General features: G+C 45.3%; 3 protein-coding genes across 5 annotated transcripts in view; 1 reads left to right on the top strand and 2 right to left on the bottom strand.

Annotated features, from left to right (window-relative positions):
* Positions 1 to 8,894: 8,894 nt before the first annotated feature.
* Positions 8,895 to 10,860, top strand: LOC6730892 (UDP-glucosyltransferase 2). Its single transcript, XM_002078020.4, has 3 exons — positions 8,895 to 10,166; positions 10,298 to 10,514; positions 10,569 to 10,860. Exons 1-3 carry the CDS (start codon positions 9,065 to 9,067, stop codon positions 10,858 to 10,860), a joined length of 1,611 nt encoding a protein of 536 aa, XP_002078056.1. The 5' UTR covers positions 8,895 to 9,064.
* On the bottom strand, positions 10,855 to 11,516 carry LOC6730893 (kunitz-type serine protease inhibitor). Its single transcript, XM_002078021.4, has 2 exons — positions 11,177 to 11,516; positions 10,855 to 11,109 (listed from the first exon to the last, which is right to left on the bottom strand). Exons 1-2 carry the CDS (start codon positions 11,292 to 11,294, stop codon positions 10,934 to 10,936), a joined length of 294 nt encoding a protein of 97 aa, XP_002078057.1. The 5' UTR covers positions 11,295 to 11,516; the 3' UTR covers positions 10,855 to 10,933.
* Positions 11,517 to 11,856: 340 nt separating this feature from the next.
* The window catches only part of LOC6730894 (cGMP-dependent protein kinase, isozyme 2 forms cD4/T1/T3A/T3B), a 29,664-nt gene continuing 18,787 nt past the window's right edge, over positions 11,857 to 22,733 (bottom strand). For 2 of the 3 annotated variants that reach the window (XM_016179056.3, XM_016179051.3), the window contains 6 exons: positions 15,772 to 15,991; positions 14,216 to 14,452; positions 14,000 to 14,149; positions 13,042 to 13,661; positions 12,786 to 12,975; positions 11,857 to 12,725 (listed from right to left, as the gene is read on the bottom strand). In XM_016179056.3, coding sequence (XP_016023321.1) covers positions 12,560 to 12,725; positions 12,786 to 12,975; positions 13,042 to 13,661; positions 14,000 to 14,149; positions 14,216 to 14,452; positions 15,772 to 15,991 — 1,583 coding nt within the window. In that variant the 3' untranslated portion in view covers positions 11,857 to 12,559. Of the gene's footprint in view, positions 12,726 to 12,785; positions 12,976 to 13,041; positions 13,662 to 13,999; positions 14,150 to 14,215; positions 14,453 to 15,771; positions 15,992 to 16,133; positions 17,430 to 21,264; positions 21,902 to 22,733 lie in introns of those variants that run through there. The other variant, XM_016179052.3, reaches the window with a different exon arrangement.

Here is a 22,733-nt window from a genome sequence, read left to right on the forward strand (position 1 = left end):
GCACTCGTATAATGCAGCACAATTTTCTCAGGCATCAAGTCAAGATGGAAGAGGGCCAAAAGCCTCGGTTCAAGGCTTCGTTCAAAGGCAATTTGCAATTTCATGGCGAAAACAGACCAACTATAGCCACTGCGATGAGGTAAAGGAAAAAACAATTTCAGTTATTGGAAATGCTTCCAACGAACTGGGCAACAACAACCATTTTGCAACCTCGATTTCGCCGGCAAAACGCCAAAAAGTCGCTAAAATTGTTCAAGTCCTTGGTATTCGCCTGATAATTAGGTAAATCTATTGGGATCTCTTACCCAGCCGTGGACGAAGGGATGTCCAGGAGTCAAGGCTGCCGTCGAAAAGGAACAAGACGGGTGCACGCGGCATTGTTGCGATTTGAATTGCTTGCGAAAAGTATCTAAACACACCATAAACGCGTCACGCCCGCGACTCCGCGAATCGTAAACCCAAGGACACCATGGCCCTAAGTTGCCGCGACCAAAACCAAAACGCTGGCTCGTCGGAAAAAGGGGTGTACCCTTTACTAGCGTAATTAAAGGGTGTGGACGGGTGAGTTTCGGGCCGGGGCAGCCAGGTAGCCAGGATGCCATCGGTATTGTCGCTGGCATCGTAAAACCGGTATCCTAGAAAACCTAACCCTAAACGTTACCCTGAACTGGACTTTGGCTTCGGGGCCATTGTCTTTCGCATTGCGGTGGGCGCGTCGCACTTTTACTCCTTCCCGAAACGAGGTACCTATGTATCACCAGATATTCCCTAGCTCACGCACGACCATCGTACCTGGAAGACCCTATCGCTATCGCGGACAAAAGGAGTAGCTAAGGGATTAGTGAACTTGGACCGAGTATCCTTCGAGCATTTGCACATTCCGTGTTCGCGTCCTTGTCTGTTTTCGCCTCGCATTTTGAGTGTAGCGAATCCAGGAAGGGTTGATCCGCAGAAGGGTTGCACTTTATTTGGCAAAATAATTAGATTGATCCGGAGGGCAGTTGACTTCTCTGGTCATATTAGTGCTGCGCAAGGCAACTCCCCCACAACAAACCCGCGATTCCTGCGATTTCCTGTAGCGAATCCAACGAGCTTAGGGCCGAGTTCGGTTTTTGGTGAGCAACTCCCCGCACCGGCAATCCTTTCCTGTATTTGTCAAAATAATTAGATAAATCCTTTCACGGGCTGGTAAACAAATTCGGGCTATGATTACCACACAAGAGTAAGCCGAAGTTCAACGCAATTTAATTTAAGGATTCGTGTATCTTCAAGATATATTATCTATTACCTATTTAATATAAGATTTAAATTAGTAAATTTCGTTAATTATACAATGGTTTAAAGACTAGTTAATAAAAATATCATATGTTACCATTTTCTGGATTGGATTGCTTCAGCCGCTTTGATTTCCACCCGAATCCATGACTCACCTTGCGAAACTCCTCCCCCATCGATTTCGATATCGGCGCTTTGTGGGCTGTCAGCTACCTGAAAGCACCTCGTTCCCCGGCTGGCTTATCGATCGGGCGGCAGTCACCATCATGCCATCATATCATCCCATTCCCATCCCCATAACAGCCCCACCGCGATTGCGTCGCTGTTTGCCGTATGGTAATAAACGGAGTCGGAGCCAACCCCGTATTTTGATAAGGGCTACGAAAATGTCGCAAAAACAGAATGAGTTGGTAGAAATCTAATAATAAAAAAACGGCGCGAGGGGCGACAACACCTTTACGATGCCCCACGGCCCACGGGAGCGAGGGAGATGCGGCGAGGCGGCAGAAAGAGACGGGTGACCAGGCAGAGACTTTGATTTTAGCCGCCGCGCTTGTCATAAACATCGGTCGACTTTCATATTTCGCCGGCTGTTTCCCTCCTTTTCCATTTATTTTCCTTTTATGCTTTATTTGCGTTTGTGATTTAGCAATATGGCGGATGGCTCGGTGGATATGGTGGTTAACTTATCCGGTGGTTCAGTGGTTCGCTGGTTGGGCGGGCACCCATTTCCATGGCCTCTCTGTCGGCAGCCCCCAAAGTAAACCGCCGACCGCCAATCAAAATGCGCGCCCCGAATTAACCCATTGATGGATTTGATTGAGTGAGCGGAAGGTTGGGCTTCCACAGTCGAATGGTGTGGGGAAAATTTGGAAAAGTAGCAAGGGAAAGGCAGAAATTTGATATGGAATTTTTAAAATATGTATTTGATTGTTTTACAATTTTTTACATTTAGCTTTAAAATAAAATTACAAAATTTATTGAACTGCAGTGCCATCCATTTTGATATTTCTTCAGCCCACCTAGGGTTAAGAGTCAGCTTGACTTTGTTTTCCTTTCGAAACGAGGCTTTGATTAATTAATAATGGAGTTGCTAGGGTTCAACTGCGGATCAGCACAGAGGACTAATTGAAATGGCATCAATGGCTTCACTTGGCGATCGATCTTTTCAATTAGCCCAAAAACACCCGGGGAGAGTGTTCGCGCTTCGGAGTGAGCCACGTCTAATTACGGCGAGTATTGATGAAGGGCGTGGGCCTTTGATCTGGCCATCGGAATCTGGGGTGATGGCCACCCATTGATAGATAATCATGGTGACTGAATCGGCCCCACATCACTGGCCATGTAATCCAAGACAAGTGTGTAATTAATAATGCTCCAAGGGGCGCGCTTCTCGCTTTTCGATGATTTCCAGCGAAGATCTCGCGAGCCCTCGTAAAGTATTCAAATTACTGGGCGACGAAAAGTGTGAAAATGCGTTTTGAACGACACGAAAGGTCGCACCCCTGACACGGCGTGATTTATGATGCCAAAACATGTGCGACCCACAAAAAACAAGGTCCAAGGGCCTCCGCTCCCTGCCAGATGGAGGATCCTCCAGGACAGCGATCCTCCGATCCCAATTCCGATCCTTCAGCGCCACTTGCGGGAGTGTCAAGTGTTTGTTTGCTCCGATTACATGCTATGTTGGCTATTTCGATCCGGCTATTAGGGCACTGTTTACAGTGCGGCGCTATCCATAAATTACGGAAAAAATTCCCAATGATCTGTAGCGGAGAAAGCAGATCTCCAGTTCGTAACCCATGGACCGTAACCCATACGCCGTAACCCGATGCGGAATTTCAATTTCTGAAAACTCTCCTCCACTCCCCCAAGTTTGTTTACATTTTCCCTGAGACTAATTGTCGACATTGTATTCATGTGGCAGAGACTTTCAGGCACTGGGCCAAAGTGCTTCCATTTCCAACTAAGTATTTGGAATTTATTGGTCAAATCTCCGGATGGCCAACCGACGCCTGTGTGTGGTCCATAATCGCATTTCCATTTGCATCTCAAGTGTGTTTTTTGGGGGAGTGCTGGCCGTTTGCCGGCTTTCGCAGTTGCCTTTTTACGACTACTTAAGGCTAATGCCCGGTTCGGGGAATCTGGAGATCCGAATACGGTAGTAAATAGTTGCACCACTCAAGTGGCTGCCCGTGGAGTTCCAGCTCTGGGTCCTAGCCCACTACCGACCGAACCACACTCCTTAAAAATTCCAAGCCTGCTTATCAGCTCGGTTTTGTTTGGTTTCGTTTTGACAGGCCTGCGAAAGGAGCCATGTTATGCACTCTTGTGGTTGTCACAAAACATCGATGCCACTAAACTCGGAGCGAGAAGTTTCAGATATCGCGGCCATCGATTCCCAGGAGTGCCAGTCGGAATCGTAAAAAGACTTGAGTATAAAACGTATCTTTACACGAAAAACCAGAGGTTTGTTTATGCCTGCCCACTTGACAGCACTCACTATCTATTCATCCACATTTCACGTAGTTTTAAGATTTTCCATATACTAAGAATATATATAGTAATATATAGTAATATAGTAAGCCAAATTACTTGCAATCCTTTAACCTTCTCAGAAAATCCCGTACGGTAATGTCTTAATTTGAGTCCCGAGAAACAGCCATCAAATCTCTCCATTTGGTGACCAACTAATCGAACCTGGGTCCACGGTTAACCCCAGACTGCCCGCTCCGTCACCTTGGACCACACGCATCCTGCATGGCAGGTTAGATATCCAGCAGGTTATGCTGCAGATCCCGCTGCTAACTAGTTACAAATAATTATCTGTTTGCCAAATACTCGGGGACAACTTTATCCGAGAAAACTGGACATCCATCCAATTGCAATTATACGCCAGTGGCCTTGAGTCGCCGCTGGCCGCTGGTACGAGGTTAGCCCAACCATCAGAGTTTTGGGTTTCGGAACTGGCATATCGAATGCCAAGGAATCCTCGGAGTCCTCTGAAGTGGAATCTCTGCGACTAATGCTGTGATTAGCATCTGCGTTGACAAACACAGTGAGCGGTCCCAAGGCGAAGATTCTGCGTTTCAGTTTCCTTCAGTTTTTCACGTCTACGGATCAGGGAACTGGGAACTGCAAACTGGCAACTGCTATGCGGAACCCCACCCAAGATGAATAATTATGGGTGATCTTTATGCTAGCACCGGCTCCTCGCTGGGACCGTTAATGCTCAAGTTGAGTCGCGGGGTTCCAGGGCTTCAGGGGTTTCACGGAGTTCCATGGGTTCCGTGGGCCCGGGCCCAGGCGGAGGGCTACCTGCGGCGTTTCCTCTGGCATTCCTGAAATTTCCTTCCTTCACCTTCAATTGATGCGCTCGAGTCGCGCTTTGTTAGCAGATATATTCACGCGTATTCCGCCGAAACTCGCTAATGGTCACAGCAAGTCGTCCGATACGATGCGAGGCGATCCGAACTGGAACCATGTTTCACCTTGGTCCCCGCCTGTGTTATTAATGATGGAAATTTGAAAATACAGAAGGTTCAATAATTGCAACATCATTGGGTCTCCGATTTCTCAACCTTCGGCTGACTTTTGTCCCCGGCCGTAAACAAATTGCCAGGCAGTTCGCCACACTTTCCGATTCCAATACTTCAATACCGATCCGGTGCCTGAAAAACACACGCGCGTCCCTGAGCAGATATATGTACATATATCCCGATTCCGATCCCGATCCCGAAAATATGGCTTTATGGACAGGGGCCTCTACCTACGATCCGTAGAGATCCGATCGGCAGCACTGCGTTTATATTGCAGCAATTTCGAATCAATTGAATAGTTTCCACGAATGCGCACAAAGGCCATAAAACGCGTCGCGTGGTGAAGGCGCAGCTACAGATACGCAAACTATGAGATATTGTAACCGGCGGAAGGACAAACTTCTGCTTTTTCACCAACAGCAACGGCAACAGCTTCACCTTCACTTCGCCCTTGCCTGTTGGCCCGTTTTATTGGCCTTTTTGTCATCGTAATTCACGTGTAAAACATGCCGACTGCCCAGTTCCCTTTCGGCCATTTCCCCTCCCGACCAAAAACTGCACTCGAGGATTGCGCGTGCGCACCTCTCCATTTGTTTACACGGCGCGCACGCCCTTCCCCGGCCACTCGGGACTTCCTTTTTAGAGGCGTACGCCCGGAATCCGGAATGCGGAATCAAGTAATGGACAAACAGATCCATTGTCGATTTCCCCGAATTTTCGGCGCACGAATCAAGTTGCTTTAACACTTGCCAAGGCGACAGCAAACTCGAAATTGGTAGTTAACGTGGCCTTGCCAAAGGGGCCAAGGTACTGCAATGCAAATAGTTTTTCTCCTTGCAAAGTACATTCCATTTCATTTAACATAACAAATAATTATTCAGTTACAATAACAATCTGTCATTAGTCGTCAGTGCATTACGTTGATTAGAGCCTATTCAAATGCTCGCTTATCGCGTGCAATCGCAGCCCTTGAAGAAATAGACAAGTTGCAGTTAAGCTCCCGTCTGCATGTTTGTTGCAGTTAAGCTCCCGACCAGAAGAGCTCCTTCAAGTCAAACCCCCCGATAAGCTATCGCCGATTGTCTGCCTAGCTGTGGAGCAGCTTACATCAGCTGAAATCCATTGAGTGGCTAACACAAGTGGCAGTGGGCTTCAGGTGCACGTACACAAATGCCCCAAACCGAATCGAATGGAATCGAAGCGATCCAAACCGAAAACCAATTCAAGTAGCTCGTGCAGTCCACCTTAATGCGCCCCTCGGCATTCGACATTCGACTTTCAACATTCGGCACTCGACGGGGGACAGGAAACTGCAGCTCCAAGTGACCGCCACTGCAACTGCATTTCGGACTCGAGATTGGCCAGTTATCTGCTGTCAGTCCTCCTCCTCCTGCTCAGTCCAGCAGATAGCTACCCGTCATTGTCCGGAGGCACGAGCTCGATTAGTTGCTAGGGAAAGGTGGGCACTGCGAGAAAAGAGGCACTGGAAACAGATACAACCTAAACTACTCAATCTCTCGAAGTAAAGAGCTGTGAGTTCAGTAACTTCCGTAGCTCATCGGAATGTAAAGTTATAGATGTTTAATTTAAGGGGCTTATCTTTTTTTTTCAAGTGTACTGTTTGCCTTTGACCGGACGTTAATTAGATCACCCCCGCTGGACCCCAGTAGGCCCTACTCCCGGTTCCAATCTTGGCAGCTGTCTGCCGAACGTCGCCCGCTGGGCACACATGTCCTGCGATGTGTCCACCCATGTGCTGTGTCCTCCTTTGATTGCCTACTAATCCTGGGCATCGATGCTCAGGCGACAATCGAAGTAAACAGCCAGACAAATGGGCAAACAAATGAGCCGGGGCGTGTGTCCTTAAACGAGCCAAATTGGATCATAACTGCGAAATGCTCAAATGGTGAAATGCTGAAATCTGTGCAAACAGCGCTCTAATTAAGTCCTGCGGAGAGGGTCCCCATAAAAAGGACCTCGCTCCAAATAGCCGACCATTAAAGCCGGACAATGGGGGCGCGTGTTTTCTGAATTGCGTCACAAGAGCACTGACTTGGATCGAGAATATATCATTTTGGGGGTAGTCTGCACATAACTCTGACGTCAGCTGGTTTCTGTTATGTAGTGAAATCACGACATTCAGTTAATAAATGAATTAGAAACCAGCTATTTACGGACTTTATCGAAACTCTTATTTTTTCTAAATGGAAAACTAAAAACTTCTAAGTCAGATAAGACGACATTATTCATGAGTCAAAACTTGGTGGGACCAGCGAAGGAGAAGGGCCTTGGGAACCTTGAGATCGATCCACTGTAACTAGGCTCACGATAAGCCAAGACCAGAAGTGCCCAAAAGCGTGGAGGCGTTTCCCATGTGTATTTGACCTCCCGCTCATGTTCAGAACCCAGTCTCCGACAGAAACAGAAACTAAAACAACGCAATATCAGCAATCTGGGCTTATAATGGGGGCGAAACTACCGATCGAAGCCACTCACAGCCACCAGAATCAACGGAACCAGAGCCACCAGCCCCACACTCCATTGAAATATAATTGGTCCCATGGGCACCTACTTATCGCCAGGAATGTTCGTTTTTAATTGCCCCGCTTTGTCGAAATACAATTTGCCTTTGTAAAATTTAACACACTTTTTATCGAGAAAACAAAAAGACGAACACTTACCAAGAAAAAAACACTTAGCGTTAACTGGCTGCTATCATCAAGTGTGAGAGAGTGTTTCGCCCAGAGCCAATCGGCATCGAAATGGCCTGGGAAGTGGGTCGACACAACGCCCACTCCCATTAGCTGGTGTGGAGCCACTCCAACGCTCAACTCCCCCACCACCCACCAGCACTTGGATTCCCTTTCAATTTACCCAACGAGCCATCATCGAACGACTCCAATCCAATTAATGCAACGAGCCAATTCTTCTGGCATCCTCAAAAATTATGCCACACTGGAAATATTGGAAATATTCAAAATATTTTATGAAATATTTCTATCTGAATTACTTCAAGGGATGTTCAAGATGCAGATAAGTCATACATACAATGTAAACTTAACACTTCATTAAAAAGATACACATTATTATAACCTGTCGCCTTGCAAACCCCTTGGGACTTTTTTCCAAGTGCATTTCTGGGCAGGGACAGGCACTTCAAATTACCGCCACTAATCTTGCGGGCATGTCACTGGGACCCGGCCAAACCAGACACAGAACCCATGCCCAAACCCAAACTCGAGTCCAAATCCAAAATCCAGCGACCACAGCTCAAAGTGCAAAGTGCACTTGACAGACAGCCAGCTGCAGCAGCTGCTGGTGTGAATGTATCTGTATCTGTAACTCTGGGCGGATATTCTTTCGATGCCTGGCTGCATTTCGAATGGCAATTGCATTTATTATCGCTCCACATCGCTTGCGGTTCAATTAACGCTTACTACTGTCCATTATCGATGTGTTTTGAGGGCGTATTTCCGCATCGCCATCGCAATTCAATTGTCTAGTCGAATATCTTGAGGCCCTTTTGCATTCGTCGTTGAGACAGTTGACTTCAGCTAACACTTGATTTAATTTTACAATGGATATTTGAAGACAGATTTGAAGATTTCAACATAGATGCTAGCATTTCTTAAATATGGGTACAAAATTAAAATGAATTAATGTATGCTTATTTATATGGGCGAAATTTTCTTATCACAATATTGTTTTGCTTTTTTGTAAGAAATCCGATTTGAAAAGGGTTTCCTCTTTTTGGCAGATATACATTAAACTTTTTCTTTTCATTTAAATTTTAGCGGCAATAGTGGCGCCACCTATGCTGAGCTCTGTAAAACCTAGTGGCAACGCATGCAAAGAATTCATGTTAGCCTGAAAGCATGCTATGAATATCGACTTCTTGGGATCTACTAAGCACAATTGAATAAAGAATAATTTATTTAAAAAAAAAAGGGAATGCATAGGGATTAGCCATAGATATTCAACTGTATTGAAATAGCATCGGCTTTTGCATATTATATCAAAGTACTTAAGTCACCCGCGCCTTATCGATATATCACTATCGATATCAGTTCCAGTTGGAAGCCAAGCAAGTGCAGCTCACTGCGATTGCACTCTCCAATCAGAAACCACAACAAACACTTTGATTAACCAAAACACATCGATCCCATTAGAATCTCACTGCACAATGGGAGATAAGGTTATCGGATCAGAGAGTTGGGTAACCGATTCAATCGGTGGAAAACTACGGAACGATGACAACGTGTTTGCGCAGCGGATTGTTAATTGTTGTGCTGGGGATTCTGGGAATTCCCCAACCGATATCTGCCGGTAATATTCTGGCCGTGTATCCGCACTTCGGCTTCAGCCACTTCAAGGTGGTGATGCCCATCCTGAACGAGCTGGCGCATCGTGGTCATGACATCACGGTGATCTCGTACGTAAAGAACCCCCAAGCCGGAGCCTATCCCAACTACGAGGAGCTACTGATTTCGGCGCCTGGAGAGGATCAGTCGAGCACCACGATCAACTTGGTTCCCCTGACGGAGCACACACCCACCAGATCCCTGGGAGTGCTGATCCGAGAGTATGTGGCCCTGCACGAAGAGGGCCAGAAGACCTGCGAGCACCTCTTCGCCAGTGGCCACATAGAAGGGGCCATCGAACGCCATCGAAATAAGCCCTATGATCTGCTACTCACGGAATACTTCAACTCCGATTGCCAACTGGCCTTGGCCAAGATATTAAACCTTCCAATTATAGGCTTGAGTACCTGTGCGCTGATGCCCTACTATTACGATCGCATCGATCTGCCCGACACACCTGCCTTCATACAGTCGGAATTCGTGGGATTCGCTGGCCAGCTGAACTGGCACGAACGACTGCTCAACTTTGTTCAGGCCAAGTTATTAAAGTTCCTGTACAAGTACCATTCCAGTAGGGCTGACAACGAGGTGGTACGGAAGTATCTTGGAGTGCAAGTAGATGTGGAAGAAGTGGCTCGAACTCAAACCGCTTTTATATTCGGAAATCAACATTACTCCCTGATGGGAAGCCGTCCACAATCACTGCAATTTGTGGAAATCGGAGGAGTACATATCACCAAGAAGGCGGAGCAGGAGTTACCACAGAATATCGCCAATTTCCTTAACCAATCAGCGGAGGGTGTGATCTTCATAAGCTGGGGTTCAATGGTGCGGGCTTCAAGTATTGACGAAGATAAACTGTCAGCCATACTAGAAGTTCTAAAAAGCCAGCCCTTGAAGATCATTTGGAAATGGGAGGCGGAAGAGACTCCCGATACAGATTCCTCCAAGTTCCTCTTCGTCAAATGGGCTCCCCAATTAGCCCTTCTATGTAAGTTATTACCTTTAAATTCCCTAAGCAGGTTTCCAATTTATTAATGGACTGGACATAAAACCAGTTATGCCGTGAAACGCAGACGAGAGCTATTTACATTTTCTAACTTAAGATTGCTTCTACTTTAGGTCACCCCAAAGTAAAGTTGTTTTGGTCCCATGGCGGCTTACTTGGAACCACCGAATCGGTGCATTGTGGCAAACCCCTACTAGTCACCCCAATCTACGGAGATCAGTTCCTGAATGCATTCTCGGTGCAAAATCGTGGAATGGGCCTGAAGTTGGACTACCAAGACATCACTGTACAAAACCTAAAGAAAGCCCTTGCAGAGCTTCGTAAAAACAGGTGATTTTCTAATGTTTTTTAAGTAAGCAGTTAGTTTAACCCATATCTTTGCAGTTACGCCCAACGATCTCTTGAGGTCTCCAAGGTGTTCAACGAACGTCAGCAGACGCCTCTGGAATCAGCCATTTGGTGTGTGGAACATGTCATTAGCAATGGATTGATTGCCGCCAGACTACTTCAATCTCCAGGCATAGAACTGAATGGATTTGTTTACCATTCACTGGATAGTGTAGTCCTGATTCTGTTACCTTTAATTCTACTAATCGTAGTCCTATGCTATCTGTGCAAACGGAATCCAGCGAAGTTAGCCCACAAAAAAGTTGGCAAGAAGCCAAAGAGATCGTAGTCCACTAAGATTTACACATGACTTGACAATTTCTGTGACAACAAATATATATTAAGCATCATTAAAAAGGACTTCAGTAGCGCAGACGTTGCATGCAATCCCTGCGACACTCCTCGAAGGTCAGGAAATTGTTCTCGGTGGAGGCGCAGCCCGTGTAGATGAAGCTCTCGCAGTTCCCGGTCTTCTTATTGTAGGCATATCGCAACTGGTGACCTCGACACAAACCAGGTGCCTTGGGCTGTCTGCAGGCTGAATATAGAATAGAACAGAGTTATTAAAATCCAGCTTATTATTATTTAATAAATCCACGACTCACCTATTATCTGTTCGATTTGTTCGTGCGTCTGATTTTCCAAGCTCGGAAGACCCAACGATAGGCCCACAACCAACAGCAACACCAGCAAAAGTTGCCCCCAGCTCGAAATCAAACCCATTTTGTTCAGTTCATTAACATATGGCGGCAATCTCAGTAAGTTGCGAAAAAAAAATTATATATCTACTCGATCCTCTTGTCACACATTCGTACTCCAATTGCAGAGCTTCAGTTTTCTGTTGCGATCTGCACTAACGTCAGTGACAGAATGTTCTTATTTAATTTGTGTAGCATTTTGACTGATTTTTCTCGGCTTTCTCTGCATGGCTATTCGTCTTCCGTTCGTCACGTAGTTGAGTTTCGTTTTTGGCCAACTTCGTTTGCATTTCAGCGTTTCCTCTTTTTACTGCATATTTTCCACTGCACTATTTGCCAAGTGAAAACGTGTGCCCAGAGAAGCGCCCATATAGGAAGTACCTTGAAAAAGGTCAAGTTGAGTGGGCGGCTTTACATGCTGTAAAAACACTGTTAATTTCACCATGCACTTAAAGAAATTAAAAAGTGTACTGTGAATGTTGTAATATTGAATATCTTATCTACCACAACCGAAGAAACCTATAGAAGGCAGCAATGGCCAGCAGTATCTAACAATTTCTTGTGATGTTGATGTAAAGATACAACGATTTATCGGATCAATTTGTTTATTCAATTTCTAGCTGATTTACTTAAAAAAGACAATTAAAAGGGCATGTTATTCGTACGTATAATAGACATGATCGCTAAGACTAATGAAAGACAGTAGAGAGGCCACATAGAATTTTAAGAAATGTGTGACGGAAGATCTTGGTCAAATGTTGCTTTCAAATGTTCTCTTACAGACTATAAGGCAACCCGATTTGTATGCTTTAACAATGATGTGTAATAATTATGTTAAAAATATTTAATAGATACAAATAGCTGAATTTATACAATGCACATGGCTAACAGAGCTCTCGAACAGAGTCACAGACCTACTTACAATTTACATCAATTCCAAGCGAACTAGACACATATATCCTCATTATAAAATAATAGTTATAAACTCGTTAATAAATTCATTGCGTTGCACATCATGGGTATAACATCACGGAGACGTATCTATAAATCTCAAATGGAGCTACGACGATGGATGATTGTGCTTTTGTGTCGGCCCTTGGCCTTGCGACTGCTACGTTTCTTTGTTTTTTGGGGCAGCTTTTCGATGCGAGCTGCTGACTGTTGCTGTTGGCTTTGGCGTACATATGGCGCACTTAAGATCAATTTTCCTCCCTTGCTTTCATGTCCTCCTGGTTTTCTGCAGCAGAAGCGTTTAGAGAGCATCGTCTAGGAAACGGGTTCTAATTCTCCTCAGAAGTCCTTGTCCCATCCAGTGACATCGTCTGGCGGCGGACCCTCTGGATCGGGAGGATAGTCATCAAAGTTTGTTGTATCGACCACGCTTTTCACGGCGGGCTTAATGGGCGGTTCCAGGGTGCAGTTCTGCAGGCCCCACCAATAGAAGCCATCGAACCATCTGTGCGGGGAATAATAATAATCAGTATCTACTTCACATACAATTTGAAATGGATCTTACTTGTGCTTTTGGATCTCGCTGATTCCCCCACGCTGGTAGCCCAAACGCTCGGCGGGATTGTCGCGACAGAGCTTCTTGATCAGGTTGCTGGCATTGCGGGTGATATTCCTTGGGAATTCGATGGCGTCGATGCCCTTAAGTATAATGTTGTAGGTGCGCATGGGATCCGAGCCCGTGAATGGAGGGGTACCTAGAATAAGCATTACCAATTGGTTATTTAGTTTTTGGTGGTACTGAAATCCCTTTCTTTACTCACCAGTAAGCAACTCGAACATGAGCACTCCCAGCGACCAGTAATCCGCACTGATGTCGTGGCCCCGGTTGAGAATCACCTCGGGAGCCACGTATTCTGGAGTGCCGCAGAAAGTCCAGGTCTTCCTGCCCGTCTGCAGCTTCTTGGCAAAGCCAAAGTCCACCAGCTTCACGTATCCTCGTTCATTGAGCAGAAGGTTCTCCGGCTTAAGATCGCGGTAGATGATGTTACGCGAGTGCAGGTAATCAAAGGCCTCCACCACACACGCCGTGTAGAAGCGGGTGGTGCTGTCGTCGAAGTTGCCCTTGTCCCGCAGAATCGTCCAGAGCTCTCCGCCCAGGCAACTCTCCATCAGCATGTACAGGTACTTCTTGTCCTTGAAGGTCTTGAACAGCTTCACGATGAACTGGCAATTGGCCTCGCCCATGATCTCTTTCTCGGACATGATGTGTTGCTGCTGACGCGTCTCCACGATCTGTGACTTTTTCATCTGCTTGAGGGCGAAGGACCTGGAGCTATCGCCATTTGTTTGGACCAGCTCTACGCGGCCGAAGCCTCCAACGCCAAGAGTTGCGATGACGCGCAGATCTGTGAGGTTGATGTCCCGGAATTCCTCGTTGATCCTGCAAGTAAGATGGGTTGTTAGTCCATGTATTAAAACATTCAAATGGGTTTATAATAAAAATAAGCTGAAGACTTTTAGTAAACTAACATTTTGATTAAATCAGCTTCTTAAGACCAAAGTAATCATCTTTAATCTTGCCAAGCGTACTATAACTACTAGTTTGAGTCAAATCGAATGTGGTTATTTTGTATAGCCCTCACTTGACTATCGGGTAATTATACATTTAAAACATCAACAAAAATTTGTTGATTTGGAGGTAGTTCATTGACCTTGCTTTCGATTGATTCAATTCCTCATTGCTTATCTTGATTCGTGTTTTTTCAAATATTCGCTTACTTTCTGCGTTCCATGGCGCCCTCGTCGTCGTAGCGATGCTTGATCTCGTCCAGATTGGAAATTAGCTGATTGAAGGTCTCGCGATCGATGACCAGACAACTGACGCCATCGGCGGACTCGCAAATAATATTCGCCGTGCGCAGATCATCGCTAAAGCACAAATATGATACACATTAGTTATGGAGTACAAATGGTAATCATTTCAATGAAACTCACCCCTGGAGAGCCTTTTCTCCAAAGAAATCCCCTTTGCCCAGCATGCGAATGAACTTCTCCTCCTGCGTGTCCTGCTGCTTGATTGTCACTCGCACTTTTCCCTTGGAGATGATGAAGAAGGTATCGCCTCGCGCGCCCTGGCGCACTATGTAGTCGCCACGCTGGTAGTGCGTCTCCTCCAAGACATCGGAGATTTTGATGAGCGTGTCTTCCGCCAGGTCTTTGAAGATGGGCACACTAGCGGTAGATAAGAAGACCAAAAATTGTTAGTTTCATTCGAGATAATCTGCGTTGCAGGCCAAAGAAAGTGCTGTAATTAGTGGCCGAGCCAAGTTCGATCTAGATAAGAGAATTCCACAGTAATGGGTATCTATTGTTGACCTACATCGATCTTCAAGCTGAAAGTCGCACCTGAACTCCTCCCATTACGGTTTTCCCTCCGGCTGGAACTTTTCTGTGTGCATCGCACACATCTTATATTGTTACACTTAACAAAAAGATCAACAAGTTATCTTCTATAAAGCCATCGTTTCTAAGTTTCAATTTACAGTTTATCTAACAAGCATTTTCGATTCTGATATACCGTTGAGGAATATTTCTAAACCTTTTTCTCTATCTGTAGAGCAGCGTAATCGAAGCTGAACTCCTCCCATTCTGTTTTTTCCCGCCGGCTAGCATTTTTTCAGTGAATGCTCTCATGTATCTGGAGTTAAAGCTGCAGTTGCAGTTGCAGCTGCAGTATCTGTATCTGAATCTATGATCATCGTCATCATCAGCCCATTGCACTTTCATTTTCAATCTGCTTTTTCCGCTACTTCTCGAATGTGGAATAGGCAACGAGTGCATGGTCGAGGCCTCAATTATGGTTTTTAGCAGTTTTTACGGACGACCAATTAAACGCGATTAATTTGCCGGTCACTCCGGAGGCAGGAGCGACTGGAGATGGAAGTGAGACTTGAAACCGCCGCGCAGACTTGGCCAAAAAACTGGTTGCCATGGCTGGCATTGGGAAAGAAATTTCTATGCGTTCGTTGGCCGCAGCCTGAAGTTTAGCTGAAGTGAGTTTTCATTTGAGTTTGAGCCATTGCACGTCATATGGACGCCCAACACCATGACGATGATGAGATGACCATAATGCTGCATTCGATCTGAAGAGATGCCGTCGATGGGGCCGGCGGAGAAAGTTACCTTACTTTATTCGCCATACCTTGCACGATTTGAACACACAAATCGACCGGGCTAAAAAAAAAAATCCTCAAGCTAAGCGATTTTTACATTTGCCATTATAGAGTAATGACCATACACGAGCTGCACTGCGGAATTGATATAATTAAGTGCAAATGAACATTAATTACGCCCAAATTGCAAATAACCAGTCGGCACCATCTCGCCAACAAATCGCCACAGGCTCACAGGCTCATTAAAATGCACATTAAATCGCCGATTGGCAATGGGGAAGTCTCTTCTGGTCTGGTCTTCGAGAGGAGTGGCCGAGGAGGCGGAGATGGAGGAGGTATTTCGAAGAAGAAAGCCACTGATCGGGGAGGGCAACTCACCTCTTGAGGAAGTCGCTGTACTCCGCCTGCCGGATCAGGCCCGTTCGCATCATGATGGTCTGGAAGCACTGGCGCTCGATGGCCCACAGGTTGCACTCGGTGATCGCGGTGATGGTCGCCGTCCGCTGGCAGTTGTACAGGATCGCCAGTTCGCCAAGGACCTTCGCACCCGACAGGGTGGAGAGGTACTTGCCCTCGCGGGAAACCTCCACGCGTCCATCTGGGGAGAAAGTATTAACATTAATTGGGTATATATGTATAATCATAATTCTGTCCTATCCTATCGAAATAAAAGATACTATGCCTATCTATCCTGCCTGATTTGATTTTTTTTAAAACATCGAAATCCTTCCACCCCTTACCCTTCTCTGCTTCCTCCTCTTGTCCACCACTGGATTGCTCCTTGAGATTTCCCGTTCTTCGTCGACGGGCATATGTGTGCACTGGAACGATGAGGCGGGGTCGTGGGATGCAGAAACCCTCCCCGTTGAGATCCTTGGAGCTGCCATTACTGCTGGCAGCTGGTGAGATTTGTGGACTCTTCTGACGAACAGACTTCTCCCCCTCCAGTTTGAGTCCCTCGATGGCCTGCTCCAAGCTGAGACGTCTCGGTGAAGCGGTGGAGTCCCTAGATCTGGCCACACTTCTGCTGAACGAAGTGGTATGGTTGGGCATCCTAACCGTGGCATACCGCTGAACCGAAGTTTGTGATCTGCTCAGGGGTTTCGATACCCTTTTGGGTGGCTCTGGAGGCGGTTCTCTGGGTGGCGGAGCCATCAGTCTCTGTGGCTGCTGGCAGATCACTACTTGATCCTGGGAGTCCTCTGCAGCCGAGGAGAATGTGGAGTAGGCGGAGGAACTGTTGCTGAGATTTTCCTTGATTTTCGGGGGCGATCTCAAGGTGGCATAACTGGGCGGTTGCGACATGGTTTGGGAGCGACGCAAGGAAGGCGGTTTCACGGAGAACTGTTGTCGGGGTCTTGGAACTCTTGGTCTCTCCGTGGGATCCAGGACATAGTGGTTAACTGCTGGGGGTTCCTGGGTACTAGACAACTTATCCTTTCCATCCGAAGCCTCTTCCTGCTCTTCGTGTTCCTGATCCTGATCCTCGGCCACCCAAACGTTGTGCATCTGCTGCTGCTGATGATGCTGCAGTGCCGATGGCCTGTAGCCGCTGAGTTCCTTGATCGTGCTTGCTATGCGTTTGTCCCGCGACTGCAGCTCCAGCTGCCGGATATTCTCCAGGGTCATTTGGTACTTGCTCAGGGCAGAGATGCCCTCGATGAGGAAACTGCTGCCGGCGGAGCTGCTCTGCCTGCTCAATTTGGAGCCCGTTGTGGCTGGAGCGGGCTGATTCGCAGCCCTCAGCCAATTGGCCTCGTACAGTGCACCCATAGCGCTGCTGCCCTCCAGCGAGAGACTCGCATCGACGGCTTTGCCCGGATAATGTTTGATTTTCATTACGAAAGAAAAATTTCACTTGACCAGCTGCAGCGACGTGATTCGTTTGTCTTTGGCTCCACCAGCGTTTAGTTTATGTTTTTGTGCCTGTTGTTTGTTATTTTCGGAGGTCTTTTGCATAACCAAAGAGCTCTGCAGTTTCGCGCACGGAATATTTGAAGAGTCACTGGGAATGGCGATGCCCACGGTTTTCAGGCCTGTTGTTGGTAACAAAATCACAATAATGTATTTGTTATTTATATTGCAAAAGCCACACACGTTTGCTGTTTCAGTTGCTGTTTCGTTTCTGCCGTCGACGGTGTTGTAAACTTTCCATGTTTTTGCGACTTGCCTCACGTTTGTGGATTGATTTTGTTTATGGCCTGTTGATCTACCAACTTTGACAAGCGTCAGGCGCAGTGGTGAGTGAGCAGTAGAATAGCAATAAATGGCTATTTAAATGAAATCAAACCAAAACAGTGGGATCTGCAAAAGTTTACCCATGCTCAGCATATGAAAATTGCTTCAAAAATCAATTACTCGACCGATTTCCTATTTTATGTCCACAATCCTTGCCGGATTTGGGGAATTACGCACCGAACTTCTCTTGCAACCCATTCAACACACAATCGCATTTATCTGAGTTGCAAATTAATTTCGGCCAATTGGTAAGAGCGTGTGAATGAGTGAGTCTCGCGTTTTTTTTCACCTCTACCATTTGCGAGTGCATCAAAAGCTTAATCATCGACAAATTAGCCAATTGTGAATGAAAGTGGGCGACGCGGTAAAAGGGGAAGTGACAATTGGCGATGTTGCCAAAGGTAAACAATAATAAAGGCGGTCTGTCTGAACAGCCAAAAGTGACGTATTTCCCGACCTAGAGAAGACCAAAATAGGTCCAGTGACCATCGGTGCTGGGCTCCAAAATTTGGAGCGTGACTCTGAATCGAAAGGGAGCTGTTAGCTTCGAGGTATTTCCATTTGGATCTGGGTCCATTTACGCTAATTTATCGGGCAAACTGACGCAAACGACGATCGTGTATTGTGCACTTTATGACTCAGTTATTAGGGGTGTGCCCAATATCTGCGGGCGATCTCAGGCAAATATTTATTTTAATTTAGTTAATAACATTCAATGGGCAAAATAGGCACAGTAAATTGGAAAGTCTGGAAGTTTTGGAACAGGGTGTGCCGTCGACAAATCGTTCTGAGTATATCAACAAAAGATATTGTGATGGCTGCTATTAGCATTTTCATAAATACAAATGCGTCAGAAGAGCAAGATCACATGCCAAACTAATTCTCTTTAAACTCAGCTAATAAATTTCCATAAAAGAACATGGCATATAGCACATGTGCAGGGAACCCGCTTTATAAATACACAAACAAAGATACGGCTGAAAACGCTCGATTGTCACGACTACGCACATTCGGAAACGATGACTAGACAAACAACAATTACCAGCGGCGAAGACAAACAATCAACAAAGATCACTTGTAGCACCTTGAATATGATCAATCAAACAGTAAACATCGGTGTTGTTGAACTATTCTCGCAGCTAATGGCAAACAAATTGCCGCGTTCACAGATACTTATTTACGTAAGAGTAGCGGGCGAGATAAATCGGGAGACCCGAGAACTCTGTTATCACTACTACGCTGTTTTCCCTGTGAAAACAACTCGTGCCTCGGCTTTTTGTAGTGATAACGGGTGGCAGAGATTCAGTATTCCAGCTAACAAAAACTTCATGCAAACACTATTTATATGGAATTTTTTACGCGATTCGAAAGAGATTTTCTTGGCTTGAGCACACTGCACTTAACCCTCATGAAGGGCCGAGTTTTCCACAAAATAAGTGTGGAAAGCTACGGCCCGTCGAGCTTGGGAGCTCCACGAGTTCAGCGGGGTCGAGGTTTGCTGGCTTTTAAAAATGCGGAAATCCGTCAAGCCCAGCTGAGCACCCCAAAAAAAAACACAAATTATAAAAGTAAATGGTGAAAAAATGTGTACAAATTGAAACTGCAGACATTTTGCAACTTCGCCCAGAGACTGGCTTCAAGTATTAATGGTTGTTGGATGTCGAGTGTTGGCAAGGTCAGCCGGTGTCTGATTCGCCGATTTGAATACAATCGCAGAGCGGAGGAAACAAGAATTTAAACAGCGCGTGCACTGTGGAAAAATCTTTGAAATCTTTGCAACAATTCAGGTTCACTTATCATTGAACGTAATTGTAGGAAAATATCAATTAGCATTTTGTAATTGGCGCTGCTCATGGGAAAAATAGCCAAACTGATGGTTATTGATTGTAATTGATTGGTAGATCTCCTGTTTTTGGCCAGTGTGTCCCGCCACTTGGCTTTTCTGAAGCAGCTATTTATAGAAGTTAACGGATCTCCGGAGCAGGGTTTTTGGAAGCCTCGATTAAGGCAAAGTTAGTCACAGACTTTGGCTTGTGTGCCAAGGGCAGCGGATTCGGATTCGGATTCGGAATGAGATCGAGTCCGAGTCCAAGTCATTTTCGGTTTTGCATGACAGCTCGTAATTTACTTTTTGGTCCGCCCTTTTGGCTGACAATTAAGGCAAGACAAAATTGCCATTGGCTTAGTCATTCGTTTTGGATTATTTCTGCTTCATTTTTTTTACCAACATGACCGCATTTTGGCACACACATTGGAGCTCAAAAATCATCATAATAATAATTTATGGCCATAGCTCAGTTGACGTTTCTTTTGTTTGTCTATGCTAATGAATGATGGCTATAAAGAAAGTTATCCAAACTGGATGGAAGAGGGAGGCAAGATCAGAGGTCCGCAAGATCTTTTGTGTATACAATTTAGATTGTAGTCAAGCAAGATCGCGAGGGAATCGAGATTCAGAATCAGCCAAACGGGACAGATCGATTTCGCAAAGCACTATTCCCTCTCTTTATTTTGCAAGTGTAATTAAAACAGCGATAAAGCTGACAAACGAGATTCTAAAGTGATCTATAGGGTTCTCAACACTGAACAGCGCTCGAGTTACTGATTAGATTTAAGATCATTGGGGAATGCCACAGAGATTCTGAAAACAGCCACTTTCTCATACGTGGAAATATATATATAAGCAAACTTCATGGAAACGTCTTAATAGACTTGCATCATTAACTTTCAATTAATCAATACTAAAATGCTGCTGGGCATCTTTTAAATTGGGTATTTAGCTCATCTCTTTTCTTAAAAAGAAAAACATGAACTTGTGTGAGTGCTGAAAATTAAATAAGACCCAGCATCAAGAAGCTACCGAATTCGTTCCACTTGTTTAGGTTCAATTATAAACCACTTCGGAACGATATAATTTTGACCAATTCAGAGCCAAGTTTCCCAATGATCTTGTGATCCACTTCCCGCGAGCCATCATTTTCCACTTTTCGTCTATTACACAATCTTATTTGAGCGCCCAAGCGAAGCCAGTTCATTTGGCATGTCAAAAGGCGAATGCAAAACTCGTTGGGTCGCTGGAAAGTGAGAGTGCGCCTCCGAGTTCCGACCGGTCTGAGCCCCCCAGATGCCCCTGCCAAGTTGGGAAGATGACGAGAGAAGAGGCCAAATGACAGGTGGAGACCCGGTTCCAGGGCATGACATTAGCACAGATGCCTAGTTGCCTCTCCCTCGCCATGATCACCACCATCGTTTTGGCTTTTGACTCTGCGACTTCTTCGCACGATTTCTAAATTTCGGGCTATTTCTTTTCTGTTTTATGTTTCTAGCAATATTTAATTTAATTTTCCACATTCTTTCGCACTTCCAGTGGATTTCTTTCATTTTTGGGGCCATATCAGATTCTGTGTACGATTTGTGTTCTCACATTCTTGCACGATCGAGTCGCAGCAGTGACATTTGGCATTATACGGTTTATAATGTCTGTATTTCTACACCATTATTGCCGATTTTTGTTTTTTGGCTCTTTACTTCGGACCAATGACCGGGACATAATACACATACAAATCAGCGGGGCAGTAACAGCAACCAAAACAACAATAACAACAACAACAGCTGCACAGGAAAACCACAAACCGGAATTCTTCAAGTGATCTTTGCGTTCAATTCGAGAAAAAGAGCAAAATCCAAGTCTCCGTCTCATTCTCTTCAAGTCCGTGGGTGTTTTAGCTTATTTCCTTCACTTAATGCGAGTGCTTAAAGAATTCACTTTCACTTTTAATTCACTTTATTCCAAGAATTTGCGAGCAGTTCAAAGAAATTAACACGAAGCGTTTGCCGCCGATCTCTTTCAACATAATTACAGCCGAGCGGAAAAACCGAGCATGGGAAAATTGTGCGGTTTTGTTTACTTGCTATTTAGAACAGCAACCAGAGCTGCTATTTATGTAAGCATTATTGTTGGAAATAGCTCAAAGGCATATGCGCAAGGCATTGTAATTGTTCGGTTTGTGGCTTTTATTATTAATTCACTGGCAGCGGTTGCCATATGCAAAATGCTATATAATACCGTTAAACACACACGAGAGCGAATTGGAAATCACGACAGGCCAGCCGAAGAAATGGCCAAACACGAAGTGGGGGAGTTTTGATTTCTGTTATTCTTGTGGCTAAATTTCAAATCCAGGTGCACTTTTCGCAACCGAGCGCATGCGCATGCGCCACACACGTTTTCTCGCTACGCCGCCTGCCGGACGAATGACGAATTGCCCGAAGATCGGGGATTCGAAACACTGGAGCATTACTCATTCTCATTTCCAAGTGAGCGATCGGCTGAGAGAGCAGAACAGAGACAGATACAGGTACAGATAGTGGAGACAGCTGAGCACGTTTTGTTTGTTTGTGGGCGAGAGCCCCAGAGATTGGGGAACATGTGTGTGTGTGTGTGTGTGTCGGGGAGAGCGAAAATACCCACACATACAAGTGAAGAGCTGAACAAAAGCAAGTGCTGTGCACTGAAAAAATAAGTTGCACCAAACTTAGATCATCGTAATTGAATTTTATGATCGGAGACCATATAAACTTGGTGACTAATTTTTAATAAAGTCATGTGTACAAAATATTAACCTCAGAAAATATATTTGTCCTATTTTTAATATCCAAATATCTGGTAATCTTCGACACATTGAACCATTCAATTTTTTCTCGCAGTGTATCTTTACAGTGCCAAACCGGCGAACTGGTTTGGTCCTAAGTGACAGGCCAATTCGCTACGCGAAACAAAAGAGATTCGAACGTTATCATCTGGAAAACGTAACAATTCAGAAATGGAACAATGAACGTGCAGAAATAATTATAGATCCCGAGGTCCAGTGACCTCAGAGCCAACGCGCATTAAACTGTTGCCTAATCAAGTCTGCATTTATATAAAGTATATTTTTCGATTTGGTAATCAGAGCAGAGTTTCAAAACAAATCAGACATCCCTCGAGATCGGACTGTTTATCAGTAGGGTATTATATTATAATTACTTCCTCCTCTCTTATCTCGAATGCGTTTTACAGGGCATTCGCACAACGAGCAAGGCCGAAACCTTGCAGATCTCGT

Source organism: Drosophila simulans, chromosome 2L (assembly GCF_016746395.2).
Source record: "Drosophila simulans strain w501 chromosome 2L, Prin_Dsim_3.1, whole genome shotgun sequence".
NCBI classification, from domain to species: Eukaryota; Metazoa; Arthropoda; class Insecta; order Diptera; family Drosophilidae; genus Drosophila; species Drosophila simulans.

Coding starts and splice junctions, on each gene's coding strand:
- LOC6730892 (XM_002078020.4), top strand. CDS start 9,065: ATGACAACGTGTTTGCGCAGCGGATTGTTAATTGTTGTGCTGGGGATT. Junction 10,167..10,297: donor TCCCCAATTAGCCCTTCTAT/GTAAGTTATTAC, acceptor CTTCTACTTTAG/GTCACCCCAAAGTAAAGTTG. Junction 10,515..10,568: donor GCAGAGCTTCGTAAAAACAG/GTGATTTTCTAA, acceptor ATATCTTTGCAG/TTACGCCCAACGATCTCTTG.
- LOC6730893 (XM_002078021.4), bottom strand. CDS start 11,294: ATGGGTTTGATTTCGAGCTGGGGGCAACTTTTGCTGGTGTTGCTGTTG. Junction 11,110..11,176: donor ACAAATCGAACAGATAATAG/GTGAGTCGTGGA, acceptor TTCTATATTCAG/CCTGCAGACAGCCCAAGGCA.